We start from the raw sequence: 27430 nt of genomic DNA, 5'->3' as shown, positions 1-27430 counted from the left end.
TTTTTTAGCGCCGCATTTGCGCCGCTTTTTGACGCAAAACGGCGCAAACCTATAAAATACAATGGCATTTTGCAAGTTTGCGCCGTTTTTGCGTCAAAAAACGACGCAAACGCGGCGCAAAAAAAGTATAAATACGGGCCTAAGTTCCTTGGAGGTGAGGATATGCAGGAGATCAACACAGGAGCTGCACCATACTATGTGCTATTAAAGAGAAATTATTTTATGATAGGGAACTGTGTATGGATCCTATTGGTAAAGAACAGTCACTCATTCCATTGAAATGAAGGAGGCAGATTAAAGATCTCTAGCGCAGCGCTGCAACTAAATGTGGTGCATTTCACTGCACAAGGAGAAGAACGCAGTGTAGAGCCATATTTATGTGAAAAATGGCCTTCTGGTGCTTTCATCCTCTGCTCTGTGACTCCATAAGTGCAGCCTACTGCCACGCTCAACCTTTGCACCATCGTGCAGAGGTGTGTGTGCTGCCTAGTATAGAATTTGTACTTTGAGTGTACCCTTCAAGTACAAAATCCTATGCCTAGACAACTTTTGAAACGTTCCACTCATTGGAGGGATGCTGTGTAGTGTAGCTCTCATGTACTGTATGGAATCTTCGGAGAGATGGAAAAACACCTATTTCTTAGTACTTGCGTCAAGGAGGAGTTTTTGGTGTAAAGCCAGTCAGGCCATCTTTGTAGATTGGGATCTATGGGGAAAAATATGGGTGCTGGTGCTGATCTGCCCGATGAGCACCCAAGTACTCCCTCTTGTTGAAATGTGGCATAAAGCATTGCATCACAGTTTGCACTAAGAAAAGGTATTTTGCACAGGAAAGCGAAACCTTGCACTAATTTGGTTTGCCTTTTGTGACTTTGCACTTGGTGAAGCATATTTGTAAATCTGGGCCAGGGTCTGTAAAGATCTCCACATTAAGGGGGCACCACGTTTTCAGTTCTAAGATTTCTTTTTTAAAAATCTTTCGTTTTAGGATTTTATTCTTGGTTTGATTCGAGTGAACCATTTAGATTTATTTACCAGAATGCATTGTAAATTTGATTAGACCTGGAATGACAGCTTGCAAATACGTTTGCTTGCCCTGTGGAAGTGCCTCCGATATTTATTGTTTAATCATTTTTTTCATTAATCCCATTTAAATCGTATTTGAAGGCATTGCCTCTCAAACATAAAGCACTGAGCAAACCTCAACCGACCAAGGTTACCAAACACCTATAATACCCACATGTTAGGCATAATGAAATCAGTAGTAGAAATTCATAGCCACAACCTTGCAAACGTCAATTTGTAAGCTGTGAGTGAAAGGTTATCTCACACGAATCCTTCCTTTATTAACCTAGATTAAAAAAGTAAGCGAATACTACTAGTGACAATATAGCAATCATCTATTTATGGATGCATTTCAGTTGGGTTGTCATTATTACCACCATAAACCTCAGAGGCATTAGTCTCAGTGGCATTTTTTTTTTTTTTTTTTTAAATGAGTACACAACTTTGGTCCTTATCCATAGAGAATTTTGCATACATAAATTAATCTTGGGTGCAGAAAATTATCACTGAATGAACGTAAAATCCAAATTCTGATGTGCAAATTTAGTACAGGTAGATTGCTGGAAATTCCCCATCTGTTAGTTTAGTTTTATGGGTGAAATTGTGGGTTTTTCTGAGCAGGGCTTCATGCAAAGTTAAATAAATCTGCCTAAAGATGCATGTTTGGGGGTATCCAATTTCAAATACTCCTTTCTGACATTATTTCTGGTGGAATGGGATTCTGTAGAAAAATACTTTAAGAAATTTTCGCCAGGAGCCTAATTCCTACAATTTTTCTAAACAATGAATTGAATTTATTTGCTTCAAATCTTGCTTTTCCTCCCCGAATCACAATTACACCTAGTTTCCATTCTGTGAAGGAACCGCCAGACACTTTTCCTTAACCTTCTTGTTAGTGGTTTCTTTGTGTTGGACACTTCCCACAAACATCCTTCTTCCTATACTCAAGTCATTTACTCACACTTTCTCCCTCAACTATACTGTTTTATTAACTCTGTCATCTACCACTGCCCAACCCTTAGTAGTACTACATCTTACTATAGACGTCTATTTCAACCTCTGACTATATCCAATATATTTCTCCCTATCTATACATTCCACCCTCTACCTCTGGCAATTTCCTAATATTTCCACCTCTTCCTATATCCCAGTGCCTCTACCTGTAACTATACCTCCGTATAGGTACTCTAGTATCTATCTAAGCACATACCCTAAGACCTCTACCTTTGCCTACAACAGCTACTTCTAATCCAGCCATAGCCTGTCTTGTTTACCCCTGCCTATGCCATAGTATTCCTACCACCACATTTACCCAGGTACCACTGCCCATTCCTATTTCTATAGAGTCTTCAACCTATACCTAATACCTATACTTATGCCACAGTAGCCCTAACCGTCCATAAACCCTTCCATATTTAGCCCTGTCTGTACCTTAATACATATCCCTTTATATCTATGCCATAGCACCCTTAACAGTGCCAGCACCTTAGTAACAAACCCTTACTGATGCTGTAGAATCACTACACCATACCTACATATGTAAGTGAGGTACTACCCCTGCCTACTCCATAGCACCTCTGTCTTTATGCTAATACTTCCATAACTGTCTTTGGTTCACACAGATGGAAACTAAATATGTTCTGGTCTGAAGGAGAATAGTATTTACATCATTCTATAGATGTAACATTCCATCAAGGTCCTTGCAGTCTCAATGGATTGTTTACATTCCACATTATGCTCAGATCCTATGTTTTCCTGACAGAAAAACCCAATAGGACTCAAGAAATCGTCAAGACTAAAACAACTACAACCACTGAACATCCAAAGCCAACACAGGGTAAAGGCATTTATTTAGTGAATAATATATTCCTGTCATGCAGACAAAGAAAAGCTACCATCTCACAACCTTTGGCTGCCAGTACATATGCCAATTGAACTTCTGGGGCATTATCATGATGCCATCATACCGGTGTGGCCCGAAGACATGCACATGTTTATTGAAAAAATAATGCACTGTCTACAGCACATGCAATAATTGGCTTACCCTGGGAGTTGGAGCCTGAGCTCCTGAAATCTAAAATCAGAAACACAGCTTCAAACACTGATAGCTGTCTGTTATGCATGAGTGTGCTTAAGTAGTACGTGCATGCGCTGTAGACAGTGTGATTCCTTCAAAAATGCGTGCACAGGTCCCTTTTACCTCTGTGCACAACCCACCAAAGAATGGGATCATGATTCAGCCTCATCAGTACTCCAGATGCACACATTTCCATATGTGTAATATCTATCTGCCTAACGTTCGTTCTTTACAGGACACATCAATGATCAGTTTGCATTTCTTCCTCTAGTACTTTTTTTTTTGCTCTTGGTGGCTGAAGCATGACTATGGAGAAAGTGACTTCACCATCTGCTTGCTCCTGCCTTAGCTGCTTGCTCTTTGGCATGTGTTGCCTTTATTTCCAAATTCACTTCTGAGTGAGTGCATGGGCTTGCAGTGCCTGCGCTTCAGGGTCACCATAAGTCATTGCCTAGCTTCAGACTACAATGTGGAGATGGCTGCCAAAGATGCAAAAGACAACCTCTCTTGGAGAATCAGGATCTTCCATGTAACCGTCAATGTTTCTTGCAGATTTCTTTCTATACCCAGAACCATCTGAAGTCTCTGAAATACAGGAATCCAGACCTGGTAATTGTGGCATTAATAAATATCTACCTGTGCCTTCCTTTCAAAGATGTTTCTTCATTGAACAGGATGTAATTATCCAATTTTGTTTGATTTGTTTAAGTGGACTTCCCTTTAGGTCTTTTTTCCAGGCCATGTGGAGGAAGGACATCAGGCTCTGGTCGAACACAAAATGCTCAAATAATTAACTTTTTCCTTTCCTTTTGCTAATTATGCTATTTATGTTTTCAGAAATGCAGATCATATTCCGAAGATAATGTCTTACTCTAGAAGGACTAACATGTCTAATTGTCTCCCTTTATTTGTAGTTTAATTGTGATTAAAACAATGTTTAAAGCAATATCCGTGTCCCATATGAAATAGTTTTACAAGTGCTCAAATAAAGCCCACAACGGGCCCAAAAAGGAGTTTCACAGAGATGGTACTGAATGACTTGCATCCTTACAAAGTTATTCTCGGGGAACCACAAAAGAGGCAGACCTGGATACACTCAGGAAAACTGGAAGAGGCTGACAGTTGACCAATTTGCTGGAAAGTGGTATGTTAACTTGCTAGCCCAGAGGATCCAGGGCTGTATGGATTCAACTTGAGGAATTCCTGCCCGAAAAAAAAAAATGAGTATCGAAGTTATAATTAGCCGGCAAATAGGTCATGGAAGTCTGATGTGTGAGATTTTCTTGAAAGATAGGAAACAAACAGTACTATTTTTTCATGCAAAAACGTGTGGACAAATTGGGCGGGCCGCTTGTCCTGGGGGTAGGCTAAAGTACATGGTCTCCCCACTGACAGTACGGTGTCAGTCAGCGGAAGAAGATGTAGGTTTTGAGAAAACGAGATGACAAGTGAATGCCTCAAGGACAATGTTTCAGGGTGGCATTCTTTCTTGCATTCATTCATTAGTGGCGTATCTGAGGAGCTTGTAAGTAGGTTATCCCTATCGGAGATGGTGCAGAGACCTGTAGTAAAGTGAAGTGAAACGGTGCCAGAAAGAGTGGAATAATAAGCAGTAACATAACATGGATGCATCAGTTGCCTACGTGTTGTCAAGATATCTGCATACGAATGTTGTTTCTAAATATTCTCAGAAGAATGTATCGGTTTAGCAACACATTAAACATTTGGATATTAGCTGTGTAGCACATGGCATATACGCGTTCTACAGTGCATTAGAAGATGTTCCAAGGAATGCTTACCCAGCAATAAGTGTTATTAGAATAGGGCATACTTGTGAAACACGAACGTGCTACGAAGAAACCTATTTCGTGTTAGTAATACAACTTAAGAAACAGATTGACACACTTGCGAGTGTAGCGGTTTACCAATAAGATACTTCTGAAAAGCATTCTCAGAAAAGGGCGGCGTATGCTCAGAATAGACTCACCTCAACTCCTTGAAAGCTTGAACTGAAATACCAGGTGACAGAAATTAATACAGAAAACTAAGGATGACATAAAAATACCAGCAAGTCTAATAGTCACTTTAAGTGACAGAGAAAGCAGATATTTCTATGCGTTGTCCTGATCACAGTAGAATTGAGTCCCTTGTCAAACAGAAGGCACAGTAGTTGCCTGCTATCAGCTGCCTTCAAGTCCTTTGCCCTAGTCCCTATAGAATAAACACCAAGAGATCTTCTAAGAGGGTATCTTTCTCTCATCACAGGAAACTGATGTCATCCTGAAATCCTAGCTTGCTCGTGTAAGTTGCTTGTCAGGACCACAGGTGGCAGAAGGTCCGCTTCATGGCTCACACACTAATTAGTTGGTGCTACATGCAATCTGGCACATCTAGCACATTAATTCATGAAAAATTGTTCGGGTTTCGAACTATGACTTGTTTTTATTTCTGGAAAACCCATAATCACAGACATCCTTCAAATGACGAACTTTATCATTGCTCGTAACTTTGAGAAAACTTATTCCGCCCCGCAATTTTCTGAGTCAAACGGATCGTTTATTGAAATACCAGGAAAAGATGTATTAACCTCTCACTTACTTCAAACTCAAAGCATACATACGCAGTCTAAATAACGTGTCTGATGACACTCCTCACATGCCCCCTTTGCGATGAACTCACTGTGCACAGTCATGCCGCAATAGTCACGAGGTACCACATGCAGATATTTTCTGTTCTTGAAAGCTGTTGACTACACCATCTTGTCAAGGCTTACCTAGGAAATGGTCATTCTGCATAGCTTACAGGAAGATGACCAGGTTTTATCACCCTTTATTTTAAACAATGGGAAGGTGAACAGGCTTTACACACACAGAAAATGAACAAAAACCACTGCAAGAGCTACATTTACTATATTGGTTTGTTCACTTTTCCAAAACTACGGCCCATATTTATACTTTTTGATGCAAACCAGCCTTAGCGCAGGCTTGCATCAAAAAGTATAGCGTCGGCTAGTGCCATATTTAAGAAAAGCCGCAAGCCGGCACTAAGGCCCGGTTAGCATCAAAATACATGACGCTAACCAGATAGGGGAGGCGTAGGGAAAACTAGAGGTTGTGCATGAAAGAATGGTGCTAGTCAGGTTAGAGCCAAAATAATGACTAACCTGACTTGTGCCATTGTTCCACCATGGAAATAGGCCCACAGGTCCCCTAACGTCTGCCCTGACTCAGACGTTAAATAATGGCTCTAAGTAAGCTTAACGCCCTTATTTAGGCCTGCTTTGCTCACTTGCTTGATTTTGGCATGGGAGAATAAATAAGGCGCCTGCGTCTATGAGTAATTTTTTGCCCGGGAGCACCAAGCTTGAATCTCATTGACGCAAAGTAGTTTTCTGCAGGCAAAAAAATAATTTAACTCCAAAATTTTGGACATGTCTAGCACCAAAAATAAATATGGAGTTAAGTTTGCCCCAGATTTGCATAAAAGAATGACACAAATCCAGCACAAACAGAGTATAAATATGCCCCTAGAAGTCTTAGTTGGTTCTACATTAGCACTCACAAAATGCACCGGAAGAGGCAACATCTGTCAGACAGACTGAAGACCCAGAAGAGATGTAAATACATCGTACTTTATTTCTCACTTCTACGATGTTTGCAAACACTGATTTAGTGGAACATCCCCCTTCTCTAAATCTTCATGCTTGAAGTGAAATTATTGCAACAGTGGAAATATTCCATTATAACATAGGGTACGAAGATTGGCCAAACCACTCCAAAACATATTCAAGAAAAGACTGAAAGAAATGCTAATTGCGAAACACCTACCTTTTCAAGAATTATGAAGAGTGTTAGACCTGTCATCCTTAGGGTGGTTTTCCCCAAAACTTTTTGCCTGCTTGCCTCATATTTTTGCTGATTAATTTTTCTTCTTTCCTTAGGACTCTGAGCACTTTACCACTGCTGACCAGTGCTAAAGTGCATGTGCTTCTCCCCTAAACATGATAACATTGGAGTATACACAACTGGCATAATTAATGTACTTGTAAGACCTTTGTAAAGTGGTATACCATGTACCCTGGGCCTGCAAATTAATACTATTAGTGGGCCTGCAGCATTGATTGTGCAACCCGCTGAAGCAGCCCTTTAAATATGTCTGAGGCCTGCACTGCAGAGCCTGTGTGTGCAAATTGACTGCCATTGTGGCTTGGGATTTAAAATCCATTACCAAGCCTTAATCTTCCCTTTTATTATATCTAAGTCACCCCTGAGGAAGGCCCTAGGTAGTCCATAGGGCAAGGTGCTCTGTAACTAAAAGGTAGGATATGTACTTTTAAGTTTTATATGTCCTGGTTGTGAAAAACTCCCCAAATTGTTTTTCACTACTGTGAGGCCTACTCCTCTCTTAGGTTAACATTGAGAATTCCTTAACACACTTCTAAGCTGTAATACCTGATTAGAAAAGAGTGTCTGTGTCATGTTTCATATCTTTGGAATGGTAACAATAAATCATCTTTTCTGATAAAGCCAGAACTAACCTTACTATTTTAGAAATGCACTTTTAGGAAGTGGGCATTTAGTTGCTCTTTCAGCTCTCTGTGCCCTCTGTGCCTGCAGTCTGTCTCCAAAACACATCTGGGGTGGGTGACAGGTACACTTTGTGTATTCACTCTAGAGAGCTGCAAACACAGAAAGATTTGTGTGTCTGAGTGCTCATATGCATTCATCTGCATTCTGATGGCTCTTCCTAGGCAGGAAGGGCAGGACAGGACAACACTGAGGGCCTGATTTAGAACTCGGCAGATGAATTATCCATCACAATGGTGACGGATATCCTGTCCGTTGAAATCTAAATTCCATTAAAGCCTATGTGGTTTAGATTTTGGCAGACATGATCTCTGTCCCCATTGTAATGGAGTAGCCCATCCGTGGAGCTCTAAATCAGCCCCTTGCACCTGGATAGGCAGTGTCTGTCCACACACAAAAGACTGATTACTCCCTACTGATAGTCTGGAGTCAGGGCTGAGGAAGAAAGGATACTTGTGCACTTCAAAGACCCTTCTTTGAAGTCACCCCCACCTCAGAGGCACATTCAGCTATAAGTTCTGGTTCTCTGACCCCACCAAATAAAGACATTTCTAGACCTACAACTCAACTCTCTCAGAAGAACTGCTGTGCTGTATCAAGGACTGTCACTCTGATGGACTGCAGACCTGGAAGCTGTGCTGCCCTGCTGCTCTCTGACCTTGCTGAGGGAGAGCTGGGCTCTGCCTTACACCCCAAGTGATCTTCAAGTGTTTGTTGGCTTGCCTTCTGTTGCTAGAGACTCAGAGATATCAAAGTTCCTTATCTCACTACCAGAGAGCTGGAGATTAGCTGTCTACTTGCATTCTCCCAAATCTAACTCAACCAAAAAAAAAACGTTTGGGGAGCTTGTAGATAAAACAGAACTGGACAGTGCAGGGATTCATAAAGAACATATTAATAAGGTTTTTTTTTTAATACCTCTAAGTACACCCCAAAAAATTATTTATTGGTAGGATACTGAGGGTATGGTTTAAAAGAAAGTACAAGGTTATAGTTGAGATACCATTACTCAACCTTGGTTTTTTAGGTGCCAACATGTTTCGGCCCATGCAATGAGCCCCAACAGATCTGGGGCCTTTTTGTATCCCTGCATAAAACCTACATACTCATTCTCTGTGCGTATATGAGGCCTAATGCTCTCATCTGAGACTAAACTTCGTCAGTGGATAATACCTATGGAACAAATTATGGACATATTGTCAGAGACATATTTGTACAGAGTGTCCCCAGAGTAGTGATTTTGTTAGTCGTTTTTGTAGATGATGCTCCTGCTGCATCCTGCTGTAGGATATGTGACTGTTACATTCTGCAGACACTGACTATTTTGGTGAGTCAAGTGATGTGAAATTAGTTTCCAATTTATCTAATACACACCTCCCCAAATTCTGTGAAAAAAACGGTTCTTAAGTAAAAGCTGTTCATGATTTCACTGATAGTAAAAAATCACAAACATACATCTTACCCTAATTTAAGGTTGTTCTGACCTCATGCATATCTGGTGTCGGGTGTCATCGTGCAGTCACACTCTAGTTCGGGGAGGATGGGGAAAATAAATGTAAAAAATCAGTTACTTCTGTGATCACTAGCCTCAAAATGATATTTATCATGGATGTGAGACATCAACAAAATGATCAACATCTGTTGATGGTCTGTATTTAGTGGAAATGGAAAACTGACAGCTCCCGCAAAGTTGTAGACACAAGGAGATGCACTGAGGTTTATGAGGTTAGGTTGGGGTCAATGTATCCCTTCTCTGAACAATTAGACTTATGTGTTCGTTCAGGTTTAATAAACTGACAACTCCCACCAAAATATACAGCGACTTGTCTTCCTTCAACATGGAAGGTTCCCCTTATAATGCTTATGGGTTGTCATCAAACAATGACGTGTGATTCTTTCCTGTACAGTGCTCTGATACCCACCAGCCATGTGTATTCTTAATAAAACTCTATAAATCAAACAAATAAATATATTGTAAAGCTCAACCATTCACCTCTTTGATTCATATTAAATCTTAGTCCATGGAGGGCCAGATGTGTGACGATGCAAGTCACCAAAAATATGAGTAAATGCACTGACTTTTTGTGTTTCTGACCTACCTGTCATTTTGCAGTGTGACCTATGTACTAAGAGGCTGCATTGACCTTTAACACATGGGTGGGCTCACTCTAGTCTTAAGCGTGATTTACCCATGAAAGTCTAATAGTAAGACCTGTTTATTCAACTTTTACTTAACAAATCTTTTTATTAGTGACTATGAATGTCTTAAATTCATAATTAAGTCTCAAGCATGTCTAGAAAAAAATACAACTTCTCAAAGAAAAGGCTTTACTAACGAGGCCTTGAAATTAGCCATTATTTTGATAAGATAAGATTTTGGTAAGATACAGCCACTCATAGAGAAAGGATTTGTGACTTTGGCCTTTAATGTTTCTCAGTGAAAAAAAGTGTAACACGAGACGTTATGGGGCACAGAAAGTGTGTGTGTGTCCACCATGACCTAATACTTTCATTCTTCTATGTTAGCCTTTGATTTATGAGCTATCATAGTCTTGGGGCAGTTTCAATTCCCTAATTGCCACCACAAGAGCAATATTTCAACTAGCTTAAGAAACCCTTCAAACACATTTTAAATTCATCATCATCAGACTATCAAAGCTCTTGTTTGTCACGCCTGTTGTATGTCACTCAAAGGACAGGTATGTTTTTAACGTTTTGGTAAATAGCAATGCATCAAACATCGCAAGAAATTCTCAAAACTGAAAAGTTTATTTCCACACAGAAGCCTTCTACAACTCCAGGTAACAAGGTTTTCACCAGCAAGTTATTACATTAATATATACAACTTTATTTCCAGTAATCTACTGTTAAAATGGCTCAGGAAGCTCAACCAGTGCAGAACATATAAATGGCACTTCATGATGCATGTCTACTTTTTGAATGTGCAAAAAATGAGCCTGCTGGGTTGCTAGCCAGCAAATGGGGCAATGGATTTTGTAAAATTTAAAAATTAGAGGGCAAAGAATTAGGCAGAAGGGATATAAGATTAATGAAGCAAGGATGAGGGGACATAGAAGGAGGGTCACAAGGGATCAGGAGGAAGCTGACGGTGCCAGAAGAGACCCAGAGGCATGGGACAAGTAAGAAATCAGGATGTATGGTAGACAGACAAATAATACTATAATAGGTGAGCAATAACTGATTGGAGAGTGGAGTAAGAGGACAAAGGAAAATACTCAAAGCTGACACTGAATATTGTATGAGTCAGCAGGTTTTAGAAATGTAAAGGAGTGAAAGCGTGACAAGGTTCATGAATATCTTTCCCAGTAAAAGAGGAAGTGTACCAAGAGCTGTCAGTGCAGACGCCATTTTGGAGAGGGAGGAGAATAGAATGAGCTGTTGAAACGAATTAAATGAACATAACAAGTATAATGGCGAACTTTAGTCCATTTCCTTTTAAGATCTTATGTGTTCAGATATTTTTACAGTGGGCTCATGGGTCTCTTACCACATTAATTCATAGGTACAAGGAATCTCTTTAACAAAATGACATATTTTTCTGTTTTGGAGAGTCTCCATTAATTTCCAAAGATAAACACATCTTGGTGCTGCAAGTAATGTTAGGAAAATTATTGTGTTATCAAACACAATTTAAATTCCAGTAATTTATTGATTTACAGCAATAGCTATTTAATAGAGCTGGTGTAACTTGCATAAGTGAGAGATATTTATTTATACCTGACATACCCATGTCACATGTAGACACAAGCTGCTTAGAGTGCTTAAAGTGGTATTGAATGAGGAAGGATGAAGAACTGAAATTATGGCAGCTGCATGCAGAAGAAAATACACCAGGGTAATTGGATTCAAAGGGGCAAGAGAAGAATGCAGAAGGCAGTAAGCATGTACGAAATGACACAGGCGAGAGAATCAGGAAGAGGCAGGAGAAGAGACTCAGGGAGAGTAGACATGCACAATAAAATGATGGATGGAGGCAGGAAGCACAACACATAGAGGACTTACTTCTACTGTTTTCTTATAACAGAAAAACATCCAAGGACCACAGAACCTCTAAAAGACATACCATTTATTGGGACCAAACCACCAGAGACAAAAGAGTGAAAAATGTAAAATTTATTTCAGAAGATGACTAATTCTCTAACACCATTTATTCAATAGCGTCTCATTCTAAACTATTATTCTATCACCATTTCTAGTAGGGTCCATATTGAGATTTTTAGAGGATAACAGAATGCACCAATTTCCAAAGATAATGCTGTTTCTTTTTGAGAAAGCAAAATATATCAAAGCATTCTCTTCAATCTTCTTCAAATTAAGACTTTCTTTCTAGTCTCCCTTAAAAGAAACACCATACAAACTGACTAGCTGTGTTTACAACTTTTAATCCAGCAGGCACATGAAGTCTTCATTGAATGATATTTTAATTAGTGCACTAATTTCCTAACAGATAAAAAACAAATGACCCAAGAAAAGACAACAATAAAAACAACTACCTTCTCTGAGTGGACAGACTTAAAACTGGGTAAACAATCTTAGATTTTCCTCATCCAATATGTTTTTCTTTATTCACCATCTGCCATCATAACTAGTCCGTTAACGTCTTTCATCCTCGAAGGGTTTACTTCACACTACTGCTTTGGAGATTTAATTCTGTGAATGTACGTGGTATTTGGTTAGAGCAGACCCATCTGAAAAGGGAGTAGAGGGCTATATGTGGTTCAAACAATTAATTAGTGATATTAGAGGTCGCTGCTTATTGAATAGTTACTGCACTGTAAATGTGACATTTTACTAATAAAAGATCCCTGGTGGCAGTAGTGTGATTGGATATAATTGTATATGCATTTCTTTGCATTATGTTTTGGTGTGCATATAAACCTGTCTGTAGTATTGCATCTAATTACCACCAATATTATTTTTCATCATTGAGCTGCCAAAGCTTTCACTTTAGCATGTACATTGTAGATTATGTTACATAACACACATTAAAGTGTTTTCTTTATTTCAAACAGCCTAATATCAAATAACCAAAGGAATCCTCAAATAACAACTATATATTCTCACTGGGTGCATGAAACAATAATGGGCAGTGAACTAATTTACATAGTCCTAAATAGTCAAATGGATTTATATTGATCAGATTCCTTTTTTGTATTGAATGAATACAATCCAGTCTGAGTTTATCTCCTTGCAGGGCATGGTATGAGTCATCTATACTGATGCCACAACATGAGTAGTTGATGTATCTTGAACTGTGTATCTAGAACAGTTCTGGAAGCTTTCAATTGTACTGCCTAGTGCTCAATTTGTATTTGTGTACCTAGAGTTTTTAAGCAAAGCTGTAATAAATTCATAGTCAGTGCATTTTGATAACACTCTCTGCATATAATATCAGGACTTTTCATGTAACTTAACTATAAAACCATTAGAAAGTTATTAACAAATTCTTCTTCTTTGTACCACCCAAGTGTTTGTGGATTTCAGATTATTGATAATTCACAAATACCTTATCAAACTCCTGCTCATTAAAACCTTTCTTCTAGCAGAAACACATGCAGTCACCACAGAAACTCAAATGGAGGCAACCTATACCTCACCTGAGCAACAAGAGTTGACAGAGGGTAAATAGATGCCATTAGATGAGTAATTTCATAACCTCTTTAAAGCATTTTACTATTTTCTTTCAGTCTATCCGTTCACACTGAGCTTATTGGCTTCAACCATAATGTACATCTTGCTAAAAATAGGTAAACTCATGCTTTTTCTGGGAACCATAGTACAAATAATTTTTTTGACTCTTGTTCCAGTCTGATGACATTTCATCACTGAACATGTTGGGCTTCATTCACACCTTTCTTTCAGACATTGCCTCCACCACTTTGTAAACATATTACCTTCATTCCTTAACAACATTCACAACAGAAAGACATGAACTAAGCCTAAAAACAACATCAATGAAAAGTGTAACTTCTACTAAGCAGCCAAACACAAATTTGAGTAAAGAATCTGAACTTTTCAGCCACCAATACATTATTCGTCACTCCAAATAATAGTTTTCCGCCACAGTTATTTTTTCTATAACCTAATTCATCTTCATATAATTTCATTTGCATTACGTTAATGTGATTTGACTGCTCCTCTAGGCAATATGGCGTAGTGGTAGCAGCATTGCCAGGTAAAATGGTGTCTGCCTTTATTTGCCTGTTACAATGTGAAGCACCTAGGGACATGAGACCAAGAATAAGCTAAGTAAGTTTTTCTTGCTTTTCCTTTGCTGAGAACACAGACTGATTCTGCATCAATTCAGGATCATCATTACTACCTTGCAAGTACATCATCATTGCACTTCAAAAGCTTTCGTGAGGCATGTATCTTTTTGCTCTGTGATCTGTGCACCCGCTTCCTCCACAAACATGCTTTAGAACTCTGGGACCTCATCACATCACACTCACCCGACATCGCCTTCCTCACGGAAACCAGGACCAACCCCTCCTCAGAACCCGACATAGCCATCGACACCCCCAAGGGATACAAACTCCAATGCAAAGACCGCCTCAACAGGCCAGGGGGTGGCATCGCCATCCTACACAGGGACACCATCAAAGTCACCACCAGCTCCCAAGACACTATTGACGACACAGAACACATGCACTTCCTAATCCACGTTAAAAACAACTCCACCCTCAGAGGTACACTAATCTACAGACCACCATGACCATGCCCTGCTTTCTGCGACACCATCGCTGACACCATCACCTCGCGCGCCCTCACCTCCACAGACTACATCCTCCTTAGTGATTTCAACTTTCACCTGGAGAACCTACAAGACCACAACTCTACCTCCCTCATAGACAACCTCACCAACCTCGGACTCAAACAACTGGTCAAGGCACTCACCCACTCAGCAGGACACACGCTTGATGCAATTTTCACCTCAAGCCAACACATCTACACCCACACCACCAAACTCCTCTGGACTGACCACCACTGCATCCACTTCTCCTTCGCCAAACCCCCCACACACCACCACCAACAATCCACACCCTACCGCATGTGGGACAAAATCCCCACAGAACGCCTGAACTCCCAACTGGCTCACAACCCCCCCTACACACCAACAACCCCAACACAGGAGCCCACAACCTCTCAAAATGGATCACCACCTGCGCAGACACACTAGCCCCCCTCAGAAAACACATCGCCACCCGCAACATCAAGAACGCCCCATGGTTCACCCCCGAACTCCAAGACTCCAAGCGCAAATGCCGCCATGCGGAGAAAATATGGTGACAAGAACCCTTTACAACCAACTTCTCCACCCTCAAAGCCACCTTTCGCACCCATCACCAACTCATACGCACCGCCAAATGAGACCACTACAAGACACGCCTTGACAAAAACTCCCAAAACAGCAAAGATCTCTTCACCATCATTAATGAACTAGCCAAACCCATAGCCAGCAACATAGACTCTTCACACACACAGCCCCTATATGACGCCCTCTCCAACCACTTCCACCACAAAATCCTGGACATCCACAACAGATTCATACCACACACACACACCACACACACCCCCCACTCACCCAACTCAACCCCCACTCATGATCCCCCCACCACACTCACCACCTGGGCCCCCATCACACACGAAGAAACCGAAAAAACCATGAACTCCATCTGCTCCGGATCCCCCTCAGACCCCTGCTCACATCACATCTCCAACAAAGCCAGCCCAACCATCGCCCCCATACTCCGCGACATAATCAACTCCTCCTTCGACTCCGCCACCTACCCAGACCCCTGGAAGCACGCGGAAATCACCGTTCTCCTAAAAAAAAACAAAGCCGACCCAGAGATCCTCTCCAACTATCGCCCCATCTCCCTCCTCCCTTTCCCTGCCAAGGTTGCAGAGAAACTAGTCAACACCCGCCTATCCCACTACCTCAAAGAAAACAACACTCTTGACCCCTCACAATCCGGGTTCCGCAAGAACCACAGCACGGAAACCGCCCTCATTGCATGCACTGAAGACATCAGGACCAAAGTCGACAAAGGCGAGACCGTCACACTCATCCTCCTAGACCTCTCTGCAGCCTTTGACACTGTCTGCCACCACACACTTCGCACACGCCTCCACAACATAGGAATCCACCACAAAGCCTTAGACTGGCTCACCTCCTTCCTCACTGACCGGTCCCAGAGAGTCCGCCTCCCACCTTTCCACTCCACCACCACCAAGATCATCTGCGGAGTCCCCCAAGGGTCCTCTCTCAGCCCCACACTCTTCAACATTTACATGATCCCCCTAGCCAACATCCTCCGATCACACGGAATCACTATCCTCTCCTACGCAGATAACACCCTACTCATTCTCTCCCTCACCCGCAACCCCACCACCGCTAAAACCAACCTACACGCAGCTCTCCTCAACACCGCCAACTGGATGACAACTAATCACCTCAAGGTCAACTCCAACAAAACCGAGATCATCATCTTCGGCCCCAACAAAACCATACGGGACGACTCCTGGTGGCCCAGCGGCCTAGGACCCACACCCACGCCTGCCAACCACGGATGCAACCTCAGCATCATCTTGGACCCCACCCTCTCCATGACACAGCAAATCAGTGACCTTACCTCCTCCTGCTTCCTCACACTCCGCACTCTAAAAAAATCCTTCAAATGGATTCCCCCAGAGACCAGGAAGACAGTCACCCATGCACTCATCAGCAGCAGACTAGACTACGGTAACGCCCTCTACGCTGACACCACACTCAAACTCACATGCAAACTCCAGAGAATCCAGAACACAGCCACACGCCTCGTCCTTGGCCTCCCCCACCACGAACGAATCTCACCACACCTCAAAACCCTTCACTGGCTACTCATAAACAAGAGAATCACATTCAAGATCCTCATCCACGCACACAAATCCCTCCACAACACCGGCCCAACATACCTCAATGAGAGAGTGAAGTTTGACACTCCCACCCGCAACCTCCGATCAGCCAACATCGCCCTAGCCACAGTCCCCCGCATCCAACGCACCACCACAGGAGGCAGGTTGTCTCTTACATCGCCCCCAAAACCTGGAACTCCCTCCCCACCAACCTCCACAAACCAAAGACCTCCTGCTCTTCAGAAAAAAACTCAAAACATGGTTGTTCGAACAGTGACCCTCCTACCCCCCCAAGCGCCTTGAGACCCTCACGGGTGAGTAGCGCACTTTATAAATTCTTTTGATTGATTGATTGATTGTGTGTCCTCGTGTTCCTGGAGATACCAAGCAATCTTGGGTTGAATTCAATCTAATGTAATTTTCCTATTTCCTAACATAAACATTGTTCATCTTTTCCAAGAGATTCGAGCATAAAACAACAAGGAATCTATTAATCATTTCTTCATTTTTGTACCCACCTAATTTTAAACATTTCTGACATTTTCTAACACATACATCTCACACAAAATGTTAATTTAATGTTTTGTTCAGGAGAAACACATACTATCAAATCAGAGCACCAAATAACCTCAGCTGTGCACCGAATGTCAGTCCAAAGTATAGGAAAATAGGCCCTTAGTTGGATGAATAATTTGAAAACATCATTTAAGAATAGGAACCAATGATGTTTCTTTCTGAACATTTCACTATTTTCTCTTTCTACTCCCTATCACATTGAGCTAACGGGCTGTGACTGGAAAATTGAAAATCTTGCTTTTTGGAGGAGTACTCATAAAACAAACCATCATTTTCTATTCTTCTTTTGTGAAAACTCTCCAAGTTTTAGGATAATGAGTAGTCATCATCCAAATTCCCTGTCTTCATTTACAGCTTTCTCTCAGATATTGTCTCCACCATTTTGTAAAATAAATCTATGTACAATTTGTTAACTGTTTGGCCTACAGAACACCATGAAGTGAATCAAGAAACTGGAATAGTGGAAACTATTTCCTCCACTGAGGAGCCGGACCAAATAGATAAGAAATCTAAGACTATTTTCAACCCGCAAAGTATTCTGATTTACGAAATCCCATGAAACCACCACTGCAGGAAAGTATTCACCTGCTTTATCTGGTTAAATATTCGCAATCATGTTTGTGATTATCCTAAGCAAACTTTAATGCTTCTTATTTTTTATTAAAACAGTTTATTTCAAAGGTAGCACATCAATAAAGTACATAATCTCAGTTCTGCATACATTACAATGAGTTACCCCTTGATTAGAAATGTTTGCAAATTCATATATTACAATTTCATACCAATTTAAAAAAAAAAAAACAAACATAGGCACTACTAGTTGCCAAATAATCGGCCCATTAAGAGATTCTGTCTTCCTCCGTATGTGAGATGTATATAGTAATACAGTATTGCATTTTCATAAGCTTTGTGGCTCGGGCCAGCCTTCCCATCATAGCAACCCAAATTTAATTGAAGAGGTTTAACCCACTTTTTCCATAGTTGACCGTAGTGAGACATATAGATATAAAGTGTAATTAATCTTCTTCCATATATTGGGATCAATGACACTAGCTATACTATGAGTTATCACATGGTGCAATAAAACAAGAAAAAGGCAAACAATCCAAATGAACAACTGATATGCAATATTTTTTGTGTTTTAAGCAGCATGCTCTAAACAAGCTATTGAATATAGGATTAATTTTATTCATCTGTACTTTCTACCAATATTGTTACTTGATCTTGGCTGTAGAGCAATCAGTATGAGACATAAACTTAACACTTAGCTCAAATTAACTATTAGTTCCCTTACACAGGCCACGCATGGGAAATCTAGACCATTCTTATATTTGATCAGGTCAATGATTGTATCTTGATAATTATTTGCCTCATTATTTATACACAGACCTGCCAACATTACCAGAAGTTTAACAGCAACCAGATGATTTACATTTCGGTGTCCTAACTCCATCGTGAGTAACATCATGAGTATAGATTGAGGGGAAATGAACACTGTGTAGAGGAGGCATTATGGACTTAAGTTAACTGTTTAATGTTCAAAGGATCTCACAATTGTAACCCATATAAAGCTTCAGCCATGGTTTTCACCATGTATAGCTCTGAAAACTGATAGTGGCTCTCCTCCTTGAGGTTTTTAGCTCAGTTTGGCTAATGCACAAAATTGCTGCTGTTCCGCTTCTGCTCTCTTGCCTGAGAGAAAGTCAAACGCATGTACCCAGATAATCAATGACTTCTACAAACCCTAAAGGCACTTTATATAAAATGAAAGGAATCTTTAAAATAACTCCGAAAATCTAAATATCATTCAAGAAGAGGATGTTTGGTCATAGCAATTAAGATAGTATCATTTACATACAAAAGACCAGGGTTGGCAGCACCATTTATCATTGGCAATCTGCATTCTATTTCAGCAGAAAATCATTAATATGATTAAAAAAAAGAATACATAATACAACAATGTTTTTTGACTCCATTAGATTCTGGACATTATGTGATTATCTGTCTCTTTCTCCATAATACACAGTCACCATTTTGTTAGCACACGGCAACAATATGGTCATGATGAACTTTATAGGGATGTAGCTTGATCCCTATGAACATTATCAAATGGCACCATTAGGACAAAAAAGGCAGAAAAAAGCTTTGTTCTCCTTAAAAAAAGATGTTTATTATGATAAATATGTAAACTGAAACTATGCTTGACTATCCTCACGAAGCGTTGAAACCCTGCCAAAAAGTCTCTAGTGGCAATGAGGAAAGATTTGGAACCGTCTGGCTGGGAACTCATAAAGCAACTTAGTCACTGTATCAAAGAAGCAAATCGACCTGTAATTGTTTGATAAAGACCTATCTTCTTGTTTGAAAATGACACAATCATAGTCAATTGTCAGGAAGGAAGGTTCTCCTTGCCTCAAAAAGTTTATCAAATAGATATGCAAACGCCCATGCTGTCGGATGATTTTAGTATGGAGCCTGATTATTTCCTAGACAGTTTTATACAATATGAATTGTAGGGAATGTTTTTAATTGTTATGGCATAAGTGCTTGTACAATAAAGTTACCTTCACTTGACTTGACAGGCAAACACAATCGCCAAAATTGTAGGCAAGAAAGTGGACCGGAAGCAATCATTATCTTTTCTTTTCCTTTTTTCTCCAAACCTGCGGCTACTATTTTTAAGTGACTTCAATGTGAAACTTTCTAAACGCTAATAGCAAATATTGTTTTTTTGCTTGAGCCCAGCTTTGATTGTTTGCTAATTTATTTCAAATCCATCCAACATACTCTATTACTCATTTATTTCTTCCTTCCATCGGAAACACATTCACTGAACTTGGACCCTTACAAAGCCATAACATTTATCTCAACTGACCTGCAAGATAAAACAGAGGGTAAAAAGAAACTTTTTATTTCCGTAGATCATCATGATCTAGCTCCAAGTAAACAAAAGCCTCTCATTCTTATTACTGTATCATGAATGCAAACATATTGATATTGACATTTGTGGATGGTCCTATACTGTGCTATGGCTAAGAGCAATGACATTTTGTATCTTTGAGCCAGTGTGTATCAAAATATTTTCTTCATTTTTCTTTGAATCATGCTCTTGTTTCTGGGGTCTGATAAATCCAAAATGCCTGTCTTTCGTTCACGATTTTCCTGTCATTAACTACAGATTTTCACTAAATAACATTTACATTGACAAATGTACTTTGTAACAGAAAATGTTCAAGTAACAAAAGGGTTGCCAAAAATGAAAACAATTATCTTCGCTGAGAATCCAGAGTCAAAACTGGATAAGACGTGTTAGATTTTCTGAATCCAAAATCTTTTCTCAGTTTTCCAAAATATCACTTTCTGCCTCCACAAGTACTTCCATACCTATATTCCCCATGAGATGGTTTGATACCACTAATGCTTCTCTGATTCCAGTGCCCTACTGGCTAGCAAAGTCTGCTAGCAGAAGCCATACCACTGGGTAATCAATATGTCTGCCACTATTGGCAAATTCCTTTTCTATTTGCAATTTCAGTGACACCAACTTTATTTCTACAAACGTTTTGTATTTCTTGATTCCTGTGTTTATAACACACTTCTTTTGTACCATTGTTGCACTATCACTGCTTTGAAGTTGACATTTATATTGTATAGTGTACATAGGCGTGTATATTATTATTAACCAATGGTAAGGGAAAGTCAGCTGGTGTTATTGCTTTATTTCTCTCTTCTTAGATGGTTTCAAACAGAGATTTGGTGGAGCCATCCACTTTCACTCCATCTTCAGGTTTAATGTGACATCACTCAAACAATTGAGAAATCCCATTACAACTTAAAGTATGAAGAGAGAGCCTGAAAATCACATTAGAAAACCCTCATTTTTTACTAATTCATTTTACCATCACATAGCCCCCAGTTTGAAACATTTGAAAAATGTAAAAGCTCTGAGACTGAAAATGGCTAGTCACAATATACAAAAAATGCATTGCCACTAAGAAATGGTGGTATACAATATATACTGAAGTGGCAGAAAACAGTGATTTATTGCCACAGTGAGAGGGTTTCCTACAAATTTCCTTACCGCCTTTAAGGTCATAAAGTACAAATATTTTCCTGGAGCAATGTTAAGCCTTTATGGCCAACTAAACCGCCATGAGTGTATTGCACACCTATTTGAAGAGCTATGTGAATAAGTCCTACTCGTTGTCCTTGTGTTGATCTTCGTTATTCGTTCCTTCAAGAGGACAATACATTATATGAATCAATGCATGAGAAACAATCTCCAAACACAGTGATCATATTTATTCGCAGATGTCAATATAACACACATTCTCAAGGACATGTGACACTGTTACACCCTTGAGACTTTATTAATGGTCTAAAGGCTACCTATGCTCACATTCTATAGCTCTGGAGTGGCACCAAACCTTCAAGGAAGGTTGAAAATGTGCTCAAGAACCCCCTAAGTACATGTGCCAATCATTAATATCTGTCAGATACCTTTATCCTCATGGATTATAAATATACCTAACAAATCAAAAGTGGAAAATTGTGCACTCCCTTTCCTCCTCACCCACTGCTTTCTTTCATGATATTGTCAAGCACAACAATCGTCTCTTTGATCAATATTAAAACATAGTGAGCATAGGGCCAGATGTACGAAGATGAAGGTTGTAAATAAAAGGAGTAAATTGAACACTGGAGTTTTAGTGACCCAGCTGGGTGTGCTGGCTCTAAACTTAGGTGTGATTTACTTACACATTTCTAGTAGTAAGTCATGATTACTCAAACCTTTGCTTAGCAAAGAAATTTTACTCAGTTACTAGGCATGTTTTACTCATGCAAATTCAGAACTAAGGGCCTGATTTAAGGAAAGTGGAAAAAACAGCAACAATGAAAACTGTTTCCTCTGCTGATCAAACAGACGCAAAATGGGTAAAGAATTTTAAAAAGTTCTGACTGCAAATAAGTTATTCTTAATTCCAAGATATCATTTTCTGGCACCACTATTTCTTCCATAACCTTAAGCATCTTCATAAAGTTTCATTCTCATTACTCATAATGTGATTTGACTGCTCCTCTAAACAATGAACCCTAGTGGTACAGGCATACCTAAGTAACATAGTGTCTGCCCATATTTGCCTCATATTATAATTCGGAGCATTTAGGGACATAACACCACATACTTTTTTCTTTCTATGCCTTTCTTTGCTGATAACACAGTCTGCTTTTGCATTAAAACAGGATCATCATTTAACACCTTGCAATGTCATCTTTGTTGCACTATCACAGCTTTCGTGAAGCATGTATATTGTACACGGGCAGGGAGGTTATTATTGCTAGCTGGTCTATGTGTCCTCATGTTCCAGGAGATACCAAAGAATCCTGGGTTATAATCAATTTAAAGTAATTTTGCTATTTTTAACACACACATTGTAGGTCCTGTTCAAGAGAATAGAGCCTAAAACCACAAAGAAGCTTCTGATAATGTCTTCTTTTTTGTACCAGCCCTAATTTTATGAATTTCTGATATTTTCTAACAAACACATGCCACACTACACAGTTGCATATGTACTATTTTCCTTCAGCAGAAACAAATACTATCACTTCAGAGCACCAAATAGCCATAACCTTTAACTCAGTTGTCCAGCGAGAGTCAACCCAAGGTAAAAGAAAATAGTCATTTAATTGGATGAATAATTCGATAACATCAGTTAAAGAATAGGAAACAATGATGTATCTTTCTGAATATTTCACTATTTCACTATTTCCTCATTGTACTTCCTATTGCATTGGGCTTGCTGGCTGTGACTGGGATGTGCTTCTTGCTAAAACAGTGAAACCCATGCTTTTTGGAGAACTAACCATGCAACCAACTATTTTTTCCATTGTTCTTTGAATTAAAAAACAATGCTATAATTTGTTAACTGTATGACCTACAAAACAACATGAAGTAAGCCAAGAAACTGCAACAGTGAAAACTATTATCTCCATTGAGGAGCCAGACCAATTGGGTAACAAATATAAACCTTCTTGAAACAGTTCATTTTGCTTCATCAATAAATGTCACATTGTGGTTTCAGTAGCATTGCAGGGTAAAATTGGACATTGAGTCCACACCAGATTATTGGTGGTCTCCTGGATTGCCTCCGTGCCAATACACGAGGCATAACATAGCAAGGGCTTGAGGCATGACGGAGCATAACAAATGGATTTGAAGTTTATGAACAGTCAAATGAGACCCAGAGTTAATTTACATGCATCACAAACACACAATAATTGACTTGAAATCCACACACCCATGAAAATGTTAGTCTTTCTGCAACTTTGCATACTCTTGAGTGTGCACAATTAGTCACAGTAGGCTCACAGTTCACTTTGAGCATAATCCCATCAAGAAATTCTGTGACAATACCAACCAATCACATCAGTTACTATTATTCCTCATCTCTTGTCTGACTATGAAAGTCTTCATTTATCTCCCAAGAGTCATAAGTATATATATTTAACATAGTGTGTAGTTTATGTATCAAGGGGCCATATGTACAAACACATTTTCCCATTGACACAGAATGGGAAAAACCCTTTGCTACATCTGGCCCAAGATGCTTATTAGAGAATTGGGAAATGTGCTGGTAGCCACCACCGCTGGAAAGCATTCACCTGGTTTGTTTGATTATCTATATCTAATCACGTTTGTGATAATCCTATTTCAATGCTGCTTATTTATTTTACAAAACACTTTTTTCAATTGTAGCACATCCATAAAATACATCATCATAATCCTAAATACATTTAAATGTGTTGCCCTTGATTAGAAATGTTTGCAAATTCATGTATTACAATCTCATACCAAATGCCTTTAAACACATATTCATTAATAGTTGCCAAATAATCAGCCCATTAAAAGATTTTGTCAGCCCCTGTATGTGATATGCACATAGTAACGGAGCATTGCACTTCCATACACTTTATGAATTTACATATCACTAACCACCCTTTCCAACATCCACAACTAAACTTTAAATAGAAGAGTTTTAACCCACTTATCCATAGCTGACCATGTGCAGGGCACATACATATAAAGTGTAATTCACCCTATTCCATATATTGGGCGCAATGGCACCAGCTATACTATGATTTGCTCCATCTTAAAATAAAATAACTCAAAGGCAAACAATCCAAATGAACAAGTGATATACAACCCTCTCCTACTAATGCACCCCATTTATTCAAGATGAGGTTCCGAGCCAAAAATGCCTTTTGTGTTGTAAGTAGCCTGAGCTTCATCAAGCAGCATTTTCTACCAATATATTTTACTTAGCTGTAGAGAAATTAGTATGAAACATCAGCTCGGCACGTTCCTCAAATTAACTAACATTTCCCTTTCATAGGCTGCCCATGGGAGATCTAGAGAACGTTTATATTTGAACAAGTCAGTCATTGCATCTCAAAGCCATAGCATGTTCCCAGATAATCAATGACTTCTACCAACTCCTAAGGCTCTCTATGTAAAAAGAAAGAAATATGTTCAATAACCCAGAAAATCTGAAAATCATTTATGAAGGGAATTTTTATTCATAACAACTAAGATGGTATCATTTGCATATAAAAGGCCCGGGTTGCAGTGCAATTTACCCTCACGGAAGCTGCATTCTATTTCATCAGAAAATCATTAATATCATTAAAAAGGTTATCTAATATGGTGCCTAATAGACAATGTTGTTTGACTTCATTCAATACTGGAAACTATTTGATTATCTGTCACCATAATACACAGTCACCTTTTTGTTAGCACACAGCAACAGGTCATGGTGAACTTTATAAGGACCTAGCTGTGGTCCCCAACAACAATTTCAAATGCCACCTTTAGGTCAGAAAAGACAGAAAAAAACCTTCTTCTCCTTAAGACAAGGTGTTTAATATGATAAAAATATAAATACAGGTTCTGCTTGACAGTCCCCACAAAGGGTTGGAACCCTGCCTAAAAGTCTCTAATGGCAATGAGGAAATATTAAAACTTCATGGCCGGGACCTTATCTAGCAATTTACCCACTGCATCAAAGAGGCGAATCGACCTGTAATTTATTGATCAAAAACCTACCTCGTTGTTTGAAAATGGCACATTCATAGTAAATGGCAAGGATGGAAGGATGTCCCCACCTCCCAAATGTTCTCAAATAGACACACAAACACTAATATTGTCTGATGATTTTCGTTTGCACTCGATTATTTCCTAGACAGTTTTATGTAATATGAATTTTAAGAAATGTTTTAATTGTTATGGTATAACTGCTGATACAATAAAGGTGACTAGTTGACTTGACTTGACTTGACATACATACGCAGTCATAGGCAAGATAGTCAACCGGAACCAATCATTATCTTTTCTTTAGGTGACTTTAATATGAAGCTCTCTAAAGGCTAATAAAATGTTTTTTGCTTGAGCGTAGCAATGATGGCTTGCTAATGACTTATTTCAAACATATATTACCTATTCTGTTACTCGTTTTTGTCTTTCTTCAATCAGAAACACATTCACCGACCTCAGAACCCTACAAAGCCATAACATTTATCTCAACTAAGCAGCAAGGTAAAACAGATGGTAAAATTACTATCTGTGAACTAGTCATGTCCTAACTCCAAATACACAATACCATCTCATTCTTATCACTATATCATGTTTGCAAACATGTCAATGTTGACCTTTGTTGAAGGTTCCATACTGTGGCCATCGCTAAAAGCAATGCAACTGTGTATCTTTGAGAAACCAGAGTGTATCAAAATTGTTCCTTCATATTTCTTCGATTAATGCTTTTCTTTCTGGAGTCTGCTAAAAGATGCAAGATCCAAATGCCTGCATTTATTTAACGTTTTTTTTTTCTGGCTGTAACTGCACATTGTCACTAAAGAACATTTACATTGATCAAATTACTTTCTAACCGAAAATCTTCAAGTAACATAGGTATTACCAAAAATGAAAACACTTATCTTTACTGAGAATCCAGACTCAAAACTGGTTAAGAAGTTAACATTTTATTTCAGTTTTTCAAAATGTCATTATCTGCCACTGCAAGTATTTCTATGCCTTCATTCACCATGAAATGCTTCCCTCCCACTAAAGCTTCTGAGATTCCACTGCTCTATTGGCTAGAGAGGTCTGGTAGCAGTATTACCACTGGCAATAAATATGTCTGCCAATATTTGCCTATTGCTTTACCGTATGCCGTTTCAGGCTACGTGACACCAACTATATTTCTAAAGTTTCTGTAATTTGGTATTTCTTGTTTCATGTACTTATGACACACTTCTATCGTGCAATTGTTGCGCTATCACTGCTTTGAGGTTGGCATTTATTTTGTATACTGTACATAGGTATATTGTTAACCGGTGATCAAGGAAAGGCAGCTGCTGTCAGATGGGCTGAAGAAGCAACACAGTAGATATGGAAAGATATCTAGCTTTATATCCCCCCTCTTTGACAGAGATTTGGTGTACCCATCCACTTTCACAACATCTACAAGTTTATAGTGAAATTACTCAAACAATGGAGGTATCCAATTACAACTTCGGTTGCCGAGCGTGGGCGAAAATCACATTAAAACCCTCTCATTTTTCCTCTGTATTACAATTGAAACATCACTGCAGGTTTTCAACCTTCTATACCAATTCTCGCTTTCTGAAGTGTAGGAATTCCTCAATGGCAACATACGTATAAGGAGCAATCACTCCAACGCGTGTTAGATTAAAGTAAAATGCCAAATTTGGAAAACAAATGGGGTGTCACAAATAAAATATGTGCAGCACCTATGTTGCAACTAGTGACGTCCGGCTGCATTGCTTTAAGTCTGCTGGTCCATAGTGTTTTGGCTGTAGGTGAGTAACGATACTGCACCTGCAGTTCATATTGTTTACTTATGGTATAACTTGGAGTTGCCAGATCTTTACCTTTACTGACTTGATGTACTCAGACGTGTTGCCATCAAATAGCCTGACATTTGAAAAATTGTACGCTTTTAGGCTGCATAAGGCAAGTTGCAATATCCCAAAAATAGTTTGCTTCTTGTAAATGTTGGAATAAATTATATACTGAAGCTGCGAAAAGCAGTAAATTATTGCCGGAGTGATAGCATTTCAGTATGGGAGACCACCTGGGGGAGAAGAGAGTTGACGGTTGAAAATTTGTAATTTAACAGGTAGGATTCAG

At 39.4% G+C, this 27430-nt stretch overlaps 1 protein-coding gene across 16 annotated transcripts in view; it reads left to right on the top strand.

Annotated features, from left to right (window-relative positions):
* ABI3BP (ABI family member 3 binding protein) overlaps nt 1-27430 on the top strand; it is a 2083720-nt gene that overhangs the window by 1133549 nt on the left and 922741 nt on the right. For 11 of the 16 annotated variants that reach the window (XM_069204834.1, XM_069204837.1, XM_069204832.1 and 8 more), the window contains 2 exons: nt 2828-2902; nt 3695-3751. The exons of the other annotated variants lie outside the window; for them this stretch is intronic. In XM_069204834.1, coding sequence (XP_069060935.1) covers nt 2828-2902; nt 3695-3751 — 132 coding nt within the window. The remainder of the gene's footprint in view (nt 1-2827; nt 2903-3694; nt 3752-27430) is intronic. 16 annotated transcript variants of the gene reach the window in all.

The sequence above is a fragment of the Pleurodeles waltl genome, chromosome 8 (assembly GCF_031143425.1).
Source record: "Pleurodeles waltl isolate 20211129_DDA chromosome 8, aPleWal1.hap1.20221129, whole genome shotgun sequence".
NCBI lineage: Eukaryota > Metazoa > Chordata > Amphibia > Caudata > Salamandridae > Pleurodeles > Pleurodeles waltl.
This window is presented reverse-complemented; position numbering and strand designations above follow the sequence as displayed.